At 40.8% G+C, this 10,267-nt stretch overlaps 1 protein-coding gene across 1 annotated transcript in view; it reads left to right on the top strand.

Moving 5' to 3' along the window:
- The first annotated feature begins 5,889 nt into the window (after positions 1-5,889).
- Positions 5,890-10,267, top strand: part of clcn6 (chloride channel 6) — a 62,757-nt gene continuing 58,379 nt past the window's right edge. Inside the window, exon 1 of the mRNA XM_061074232.1 lies at positions 5,890-6,012. Within this exon, the coding sequence (XP_060930215.1) occupies positions 5,938-6,012 (75 nt within the window). The 5' untranslated portion in view covers positions 5,890-5,937. The remainder of the gene's footprint in view (positions 6,013-10,267) is intronic.

The raw sequence follows: 10,267 nt of genomic DNA, 5'->3' as shown, positions 1-10,267 counted from the left end.
CATGTCAAGGACCCCAACTCCAATTTCATGGAGCCTAATAAGGCTCACTCGGATGACGTTTGATCTCTCCGCTCCTGTCATGCTGTTGATAAGGAAGTAAGCAATGGGGATCTTCCAAGACTCATTGATTGCAACAGCCATAAGAACCAATACTTGTGTTGCCACAACAATTTTCCATCTCACCAGCACCGATGTCAACATAGCCATCAATCTGGTCTCCCCCAAACTCTGTTTGCCTATGAATGTACATTTCATCCATCATTATGCACAAACTGTGTCTTTTCTGTCCTTCTGCTCAACAACAGGATCTTTTAAAGCTATGAATGAAGCAGCAGTGAATCTGGGATCTACAGAGATGCTACTGTACCAATTTTCGAGAGAAGTGCAGCATAGTTGCGAATTGCTTCAAAGTTTCTGAAAAGACTGCCTTTTTCCTCTTTTGTAGTCGAAAGATCTCTCTGGGAACACCATCAAGAAGAGAGGCACATTCAATTGTAATTAGGAGTTTGTTTTGAAGAACCTCTATAGCAGCAAATATGGGTGCTTGTGCCAGGGAGCTTCGTTTGTGTCACACAAACTGTGTGCACATACTTTAAATTTACTCATAAAAAAGGCTCTTCACCAAAACACTGTGTTGTCTGACATCCTGGCAAACTCTCGGAAGATAGTGGGCTATTTCAAGAGCAGCACCACTGCAAAGGTGAATTCCTCTATTTCATTGCAATATTCAAAATGACGCTGTTTTGTGTAAGTTGCTGCTGCTGTGACACTTGAATGAATCAATTTTTGTTGGCTAATTTTATAAGAGAGGCTGGCACAGGTGCAGGAGGAAATGGGCCGGCCGGCACTGAAGCTAATGCAAAAGGTGGATTCACATACTGCAACGTGTTTATGAACTCAGGGAAACTGTCGGAGCAGATTTTGGCAGGCCTTTGCACTGACGTTGCCCCACTCTCATCATAAAGGTATGACCTTATCGCAGGATGTCGAAAATTGCTGTCCCTATTTAATGATGCCACAGTTGAGTTGTCAGAGGAGAAGAGAGTGTCTGGATCAAAAGTCATTCCCCCTTTATCAATGCTACACCACACACTGGAGGAGGAGGAAATGAGATTTGTCCAAACTCCAGAGAGCACAGCAATGGCTGAGAGTCTGAGAAGATAGTTAAGGGAGAAGCTATAAACTTTGCAATCAATGAGCATCATGCCACTGGTGACACTGCTCGTTAAAACAGTGAATTAACAATAGTTACATTAAAACAGTGAAGTCAAACCAGTGAAGATAAAACAGAAACTTTAAATCAGGGAAGATAAACCAGGCACATTAAACCAGTAAAGTTAAACCAGTGACATTAACACAATGAAGATATACCAGTTAAATTAAAACGGTGAAGTTCAAACTGTGAAGTTAACACAGTGAAGTTAAACCAGCGAAGTTAAAACTGTTGAACCAGTAAAGTTAAACAAATTAAGTTAAAACTGTGAAGTTCAACCAGTGTCCTTAAATTAGCTTGGGCCCCAGGAGGTCCAAGGGGTTTAATGATTTTTTCACCCCCCGCAGGAGCTCCTGTATCGCCATGTTGGATTTTAGGATTTCTCGTTGCTGAAACAAGGGCCAGGAGACACTGAGAGAGAGTCCCTCCACTCCGCTGGAGGACGGAGAACCGTGACAGATGCGCGTGCTTCGCTCTCCGGGCCTGTACCCCTTCTTGCGTGCGATGCCCAATTTTTCTGACTATACGGCAAAGCTACGCAAGGCTGCAAAGCTGTGATTGGTCTGCTAACTACATCCTTTCCGGACTCACATTTCCGGTTTCATGCCCCATAATACTGGCAGAAACAGTGGAAGATTTAGAAGAACGAATATGGACAAAATAGAAGAGCGTTTGGCAGAAGAGATCCGAAAGTATGACCACTTGTATAACTGAAGATATGGGGCAAATTTGTCCGCCAGAAAAAGGCTATGAGGAGCAGCAGTGGTGATGTAAATAAACAGTCGACGACGACTGCCACACAAAAAGAAGGCGTCTCTAAGGTCGTCTTCGACAAAAAACGTTACTCCCCATAGTTTTCTGGCAGTGAATTGCTTTGCAACACGCGCAACCCTTAGAGAACCATAAATCAAAACGAGTCCATCGACACAACTACGTGAAAAGCCGCAGTTGCAGAAGCATGCACCGGCCTTTACCCCCTCCTCTCCACTTGAGCACAATGAGTGCCTGAGTGAGTGAGAGAGCACCGTGAGTGCCTGAGTGAGTGAGCTCCAGGACCTCCAGACAATCTTCACTGCCTGAGTGACTGAGCTCACTATTGGCACTCGGCTCGTAAGGCTGGATAAGGCTGCTCCATTGGAAATTAATGGCCGTCGTCGGGCGCGCTGCTCAAACACGGATTGAACAGGATCGCCAGGCCCGGGTGCTCACGCACGGGGCTCCTGCGCTAGGTCTCGGTCCGCGGGGACCGTGCAGAGCTAACGCAGGTGGGACACTTGTTGGCACTTTCAGTGTTTTAAAGACCCTCGCGCCCCTGGTACACCATTTGAAACTTAGACACATTTCAGAGCTCTATCGTAGCCCTGTGTCTCGTCCATAGGAGCGCACTCTAACATGTTTATGACACTTAGAATATTTTTCACTCATCTGACACTTACTCTAATTTCACTCATCTGACACTCAGAATAATACAGAGCACTCTCTCGCGCCCCTGATTCTCTGATGACACTTCGAATAATTTCATTCATCTGACACTCTGACACATTTCAGAGTCCTCTCGCAGCCCTCCTTCTCAATAAACAGGAGGGCGCTTTGACATGGTTCTGACAATTATTTCACTCATCTGACCCTTAGACAAACTTCAGAGCTCTCCCGCAGCCCTGGTTCTCGTCCACAGGAAGGCGCTCTGACATGTTACTGACACATTTCACTCATCAGACACTTTGAATAATTTCTTCGCGCCCTTGGCTCACTACCTCTGCTTCTCTGATGAGACTCTGAAACCTTTGAGAGCACTCTCTCGTGCCCCTGGTCATCCACTGTGACCAGAGGGAGAGAGGGGATGCCGTGTGTCGGAGCATCACGACAAAAGCTTGGTTCAGGGGGTGACTTTCAATAGACTCTCGGGGGGGGCCAGACAAAGCTGAGCGACCCCCCCTCCTCTCCACTGGAGGACGGAGAAGTGTGAGAGGTGTGCACGTTTCTCACTCGCCATACAATCATTAAAACAGGAATTATGGAGATAACATTCAGTAAGGACGAAGCCAAAAAAATAATAAGGAGTAGCCTCATGACTTACTGGCAAAAACAATGAGATGAGGGAGGCAAAGGATGACATCTTTATCAATTAAAGCAAAAAGTAGGAGGAATGAAAACAATGGGGAAAACACTATAGAACAAACGTTTATATCAGGGCTAAGGATAGGACACACAGGACTAAATAAATCAATGCACTTAATATGGAAATATCCATCAGGACAATGTGAATGTGGTTCAGCGGAAGCAACTGTAGAGCATGTCATCTGTCACTGCTAGAAATATAACACAGAGAGTAAAACTACAAAAGGAGCTGAGGAAATGTGGGGTGGAAGAGTTAAATGAAGAATTTATTTAATTTTGCAGAGGAAAACTATAAAGTATTGTTTGAGTTTTTAAAAGAAAATGCTTTAATGAAGAGAATCTAAGTTTGAGTTAGGGTTGTAATTTTATTTTTTAAATTTTTATTTATTTGATGTTTTTTGTTTGTTTATTTATTTATGCATGTCCGCAGATCAAATACTCTGACCCACACTCCAGCAAAGTAGGTGGCGGTAATGCACCATTAACGTTAGGTGCCACCCGTCATTTAGGAGAGGTTGCGTTCAAATGTTGTGGGAAATACTGACTTTAACCAGCAGCGACAGGGGGAGACGTGAAGCTTTACACGTCCATTATAAGCACGTTCACCAACTTTACTCACAACAACACCGCACGAGCTTCCGCCTTGTTGATGTGAAGGGATGTTTTCATGTGACACTTGTTTGGTGTGTGCGAATTGTAATGATCCCTAGCGTCAAACAAACGCACTTTGAGTGGAGCTGGTCACGCGTGTGTATTCTTTATAACTCCCTGTGTCTCCTATGAATGATAAGCATCACTTTGTAAAGACTGATATTGAATATGCAGCGTTTATTCTGTGCTTGAACTATCACCAGATACCGTGGGCGTTACCTTAAAGAACATCTGGTGTTATACAGCTGACAAAGCAAAGAACGAGAGATTTATCTGACGCGCGATCAAGATCTCAGCTGCTCGGTGACGTAATGAGATCGTCATCAGGCCAGAAGCAAATAGTGCTTCTGCTAGTTGTTTAGAATCTAGTTCCAGATTTTTGTACTATTTTCTTTTTTTTTAACCATTTGATTTATGTTGCCACAAGATGATGACACGGACATATTAACCCGTGAACGTGCTTCTAATGGACGGGTGAAGCTTCACGTGTCCTCCTGTCGCTGCTGGTTAAAGTCAGCAGACGTGATTTTAAAACACATGTGTAACGAGGCAAATCTGGAAAATGAACTTAGCGTCCTCATTGTTGAACAACGTGTTGTGTATTTCTTCTCTTCTGAGAGATGGCTGCGTGCTTTGTTGGTGCTGTGTCAGTCGGAGTAAATACAGTTCCCAGTGTAATTGTGACAACTCTGGCAAATTATAATAGTGATAAATAATAATAATAATAAAACTATTTATATTTTGTTGTATTTTCACAAACAATGTGGTGTGGTGATACAAGCAATTGTGGACGCTTCATGAAACATCATCATTAAAAATAAAGTGCAAACCAACCATGATATCAACGAGCACATGAAAAGCCCACTCATTGTAAGCAGGCAAACTATTTGTGGCTTTTGCTTTGTCTGAGCGCAGGAAATAGCAGTTTTTCATGATGGTCGGCACACGGGCGTAGCGGTGTCCAAATGTGTGAAGTATGAATGATAACTCCGAGTTTTGGGGGAAATTGTGACTGTCACAAGTTAACCTGGGCATGTTCCCTGACACAATAACTCATGGTAAGATGTGCACAGGCTTCACAGTCAGCGGAACATAAAGGTGACCAACACGTTGTTCAACAATGAGGACGCTAAGTTCGTTTTCCAGATTTGCCTCGTTACACATGTGTTTTAAAATCACGTCTGCTGACCTTAACCAGCAGCGACAGGAGGGCACATGAAGCTTCCCCTGTCCATTAGAAGCACGTTCACCAACTTTACTCATAAAAACACCGCTGGAGCTTCCGCCTTGTTGTTGTGAGGCGATGTTTACATCTGACACTTGTCTGGTGTGTGCGCGTTGTAATGATCACCAGCGTCAAACACAAGCACTTGGCGTGGAGCTGGTCGCGCGTGTGTGTTCTTCAGAACTCCCTGTGTCTCCTATGAAGAGGAGCATCAGATTGTGAAGCCTGGTATTAAGTATATGCGTTTATTCTGTGTTGGGACTATCACCAGATGACATGAGCGTTACCTTAGGGCACATATGTTGTTATACAGCTGACAAAGCAAGAAACGAGACATTTATCTATTGCGCGATGGAAATTTCAGCGACTCCGTGGCGTAACGAGATCGTCATCAGGCCAGAAGTTATTAGTGCTAGGGCTCGCTGTTTCCAGTCCCGATCAAGATATTTGTACTATTTTCTTTATTTTTAACCATTTAATTTATATTGCTGTCTCAACGTGATTCTGACACGGACACATGAACTTGGGAAGGGTTTTTGTAGGATTTTTAATTCAGCGAGACCTTCATTAGATCACTGAACTTCACACACATGCACTTTGTGAAAATGACGAATCTGCGACCAGCACTACAACCGACCATCAACATCTGGAATAAAGTAAACATATCGCCAGTTGCCATGATCGCCAGTTAAACTGGGACACCCTGAACGCACCATGCACAACAAACAAGATGGCGTGTTGTGGAAACAGTGTTTGTCGCCGATGTTGCTGCAGAGGAGGAGATACACAGACACCAGAAGAACTGGTAAGGAAACGTGTCTTTACTGATGTTTATTTTATAATGATAATTTCCTCAGAATGTCTACTGTGTTCTCCTCAGGGCCACATATTCTGTATTTCATGTTCCACCCTGCTACACAATGTGCTCCGCAATTACCATTTCTTTTAAAAGTAAAATATAAATAATTATCTTTCTAATCCAAAGGCGATGCACAGAAAGGATCTGTCGCTCACGTATCTCTTCCCAAAATCCCCTGATACGGTGTTTTTAATGTCCCTCGTAAGTGCAGAGTTTGTTGCTTGGACATGAACGCAGTTGCACAGCTCGGCATAACACAGCGTAGCTATAACAGATAGTGTAGGTGTCTTTTCTTCGGACATTGCGAGTGTTGCAACATTTGGCGGCTTCTTTAGCCACATCTTCAGCACAGACCAGGTCCGCTTCAGTTAAGGTCCACAACTCACTCCTTGGCATTCTTCCACACCTCATTGGAGAGTAAGTCAGAAACAGTGGGCGTCTTGGGTGCACTTAGCGGCCAAATTCAGACTGCGGGCAAGGCATTTCATGTGCAATAACTCCGTCAGTTTTTCCACTGTTTCCTTCCATGTGTGTTTTGAATTGAGCCGTGTGTTGTTTTTGCCTATGCTGCCACCTATTGGCATTATTGTGCACTGCACCATAGGTGATGTTTCTGAGGTCAATCATCTTGTTAATAGCACTGCTGATTCACTACGAGTAACACTATACTCTATAGCACCTCTAAAAAAGAACCTTGTAAAGCATAGGAAATTAGCTCCTTGGTATAATTTAAACAATTTAAACAACCTTCAAGAAAAACTAGAAAGGAAGTGGTGCTGCAACAATTATGCTAACATTCTCTTAGTCTGATAAGACAGTCTTAAAATATATAAGAAGGCCCTCTACAATGCCAGAGCTGCCAACTTCTCTGCAGTAATAGAGGAAAATAAAAACAACCCCAGGTTTCTTTTCAACACTGTAGACAGACTGTTGAACACAGTATTCATCCAACTCACTAAAACTGTAATTATTGGAAACAAAATTAATCAGGCTGCATACTATAATACACCTCACTTGATCGAATGTTTTTGCATTTCATCCTGAAGGTTAACTTTCCCTTGTGGTTGCAATTGAAATTATTGCTAGAAATAAGTAAATACTTAGCATAACAGCTTTTAGGAGACTTTTTCAAATCGTTATTAGTGAGATTTTTGTGGCTCAGGAGAAAGAGGGGATCGCTAACATACCAGAAGGTAGAAGTGTCCTTTAGCGAGATGCAGAACTGAATGATGGCTGTGCAAACAGCGTATATGATTGATGTATGAAAGAGAAATGCTGCACACATGCAATGTATAAATGTGTATGAATGGTTGAATGGAATAACTGAAAAGCTATTTATAAATACAGACCCATTAACATTTTTGTAACGAGTTACTTTCAGACGTGCATGTGTACACTATATTTCAAGCATCCTCATTGTTGAGACTTATTTTACATGCAATTACATGACAATCATATTACAAATTAATATTCTAGAATATATGTGACAAAAAGCATTTTTCTTATGGATTTAATCGGGTGGTATGTGTGACTAATGAATCTTCATGGCTTTGTTGATTGCCAAGAATTTTACATATCACCTTTAAAGTCTCTTTAAATTTAGAATGAGAAATACGTTGCATTATATTAAATTTTAGTAGGTTACACAACTTTCTGGCCTCCGTTGCTGGTTCAGGAAAGCCATGTTTGGCTAATGCTGCCTACATTCTTTTAGCAGTGCAAACACAAATATGTTCTGGTCTTTATATTAAGGGCCACCTACTCAGTTGATGTCCTTCGAACTGCTACAGTTTCACCATAAACCAAAAACATTTCAACACTTTTCAGTGCCTATACGTTGATTTGTTTGTGGCAACCACAAAAATATTAACAATGACCAACACAAAGATTTTTCAAATGGGTAAAATCTTAATCTGTAGTATATCTGCACAAAGCACATTGATTCACTCATCCCCTCCTGACACATTGATGTGTCAATTACATATCTGTGTACTCTGTGCACAACATAATTTGGTTTTTACAAAACGAAATGACATACGCGTTTAATTGCATGCAGAGGGGGAGTGGCGACTGTCTAGATCCTGACCCAGAAACCTTCTCGTCTTGACCCCGATCTTTAATCAATAAATCATTGAGAATTGTCACATTTTTACAGAGCATCTCTTAACCAGCACAGCTTTTCAGCCTTTATGGCAGGGGTCTTCTTTTTCAGGCCAAGGACCCCCAAACTGATGGAGAGATGGAGCAGGGACCTCCTAATATATATATTGTATACAATTGTGTTTTATATTAAACTGGCCATGGTGCCATGTATAAACATAGCTACCCTGTTATTGTGCAAGAAACCAAAGACAGAGTCTCTGAGGGAAAATCATTTTTTAGAAAGAAAAATGATTAGCGAAACACATTGACAGGTTGACAATTCCTCACTTCTGAGACTAGGAGGAACAGAGAGAGACATTGCACTGTCTTAGGTCAGAAATCACCTCAAGTAGTTAGCTTTCACTTGTTGTCTGTTCAAATAATAAACAGGTTCATATATTCATGTTTTTATTTTAAACATGTGCAAGGTATAGGAGCTGCAGTGTGTGTATTGCTGACTGAAAGATAACGTTTTCTGCCTCTATTTATCCGTTTGCTGAAATGTTAATTCATGTTAATGTGTATTTAAAGATTTTTTTTTAAATTTCATACATATGAAGAATTGTCTAATCAACCAAAAATTTAGCTGACCCCCTGTTGAAGACCTCCGCTTTACGGCACTGGTTTAGCAGCACAGGTAACTCACAGACCAATTGCATGCATTGTAAATCATCTCACGTGATGCCAATCAAATCTGTGAATTCTGATTAGAATTCTGACCATGTGTGTATCTCACTCACCAAGTCAGGAGCAGACGAGAGGAGAAATAGACAGTGAGAAGTGAATCCGAGAACACTCACAAAAGTAATTCATAATTTTATTCATACATAAAAGTAAAGTTTTTCAGTTATTCCATTCAACCATTCATACACATTCATTCATTGCATTTGTGCAGCATTTCTCTTTCATACATCAATCATATACGCTGTTTGCACAGCCATCATTCAGTTCTGCATCTCGCTAAAGGACACTTCTTCCTTCTGGTATGTTAGCGATCCCCTCTTTCTCCTGAGCCACAAAAGACTCACTAATAATGATTTGAAAAAGTCTCGTAAAAGCTGTTATGCTAAGTATGTACTCATTTCTAGCAATAATTTCAATTGCAACCACAAGGGAAAGTTAACCTTCAGGATGAAATGCAAAAACATTAGATCAAGTGAGGTGCATTATAGCAGTGGTTCTCAACCTTTTTTCAGAGATGTACCCCCTTTGGAAAAAAATTTCAGCCGAGTACCCCCTATGACAATAAATTGACCTTTGACCTTTGACCAGCGCATTTTTGGTTGAAAAAAAGTGTATAACACAGTGCTGTGCCGTTAGTGTCTGATTTATTCAACTTTGTAACTAGACACTTTCAAATTACAACTTCATCAAAGTGCATAACATTGCTCATTTGTAGTGGTCTCTCTTGAACAATTTGGAAATAAAAATATATAAAAAATAACCAAAGACTTAACTAAAAAACATAACTAAATAATTATCTCAATTATAAATAGAGATTTGTGCACATAAAAAGAATTATCAACTTAAAGTGCCCTCTTTCAGGGTCATAACAAAGACATGTTCTCGAACTGAACCTAATTATATACACTTCACAAAAAATAAATAATTATCTCAATTATAAATAGAGATTTGTGCACATAAAAAGAATTATCAACTTAAAGTGCCCTCTTTCAGGATCATAACAAAGACATGTTCTCAAACTGAACTTAATTATATACACTTCACAAAAAAGAAATAATTATCTCAATTATAAATAGAGATTTGTGCACATAAAAAGAATTATCAACTAAAAGTGCTCTCTTTCAGGATCATAACAAAGACATGTTCTCAAACTGAACTTAATTATATACACTTCACAAAAAAAAAATAATTATCTCAATTATAAATAGAGATTTGTGCACATAAGAATTATCAACTTACATTTCAGTGAGACACTTGTGCTTGTGCTTCACTGAGGATCTTTTTCAGTCTTGGTGGCAGGGAAGCAACTGCTGTGATCAAGCTCTTCTCCAGGCACAGTCTGTTTCTCTGCTTTGTTTTGATAACAGTCATTGCA

This window comes from Limanda limanda, chromosome 7, assembly GCF_963576545.1.
Source record: "Limanda limanda chromosome 7, fLimLim1.1, whole genome shotgun sequence".
NCBI lineage: Eukaryota > Metazoa > Chordata > Actinopteri > Pleuronectiformes > Pleuronectidae > Limanda > Limanda limanda.
The sequence above is the reverse complement of the archived record's forward strand: the minus strand, read 5'-3'. Positions and strand labels throughout refer to the sequence as shown.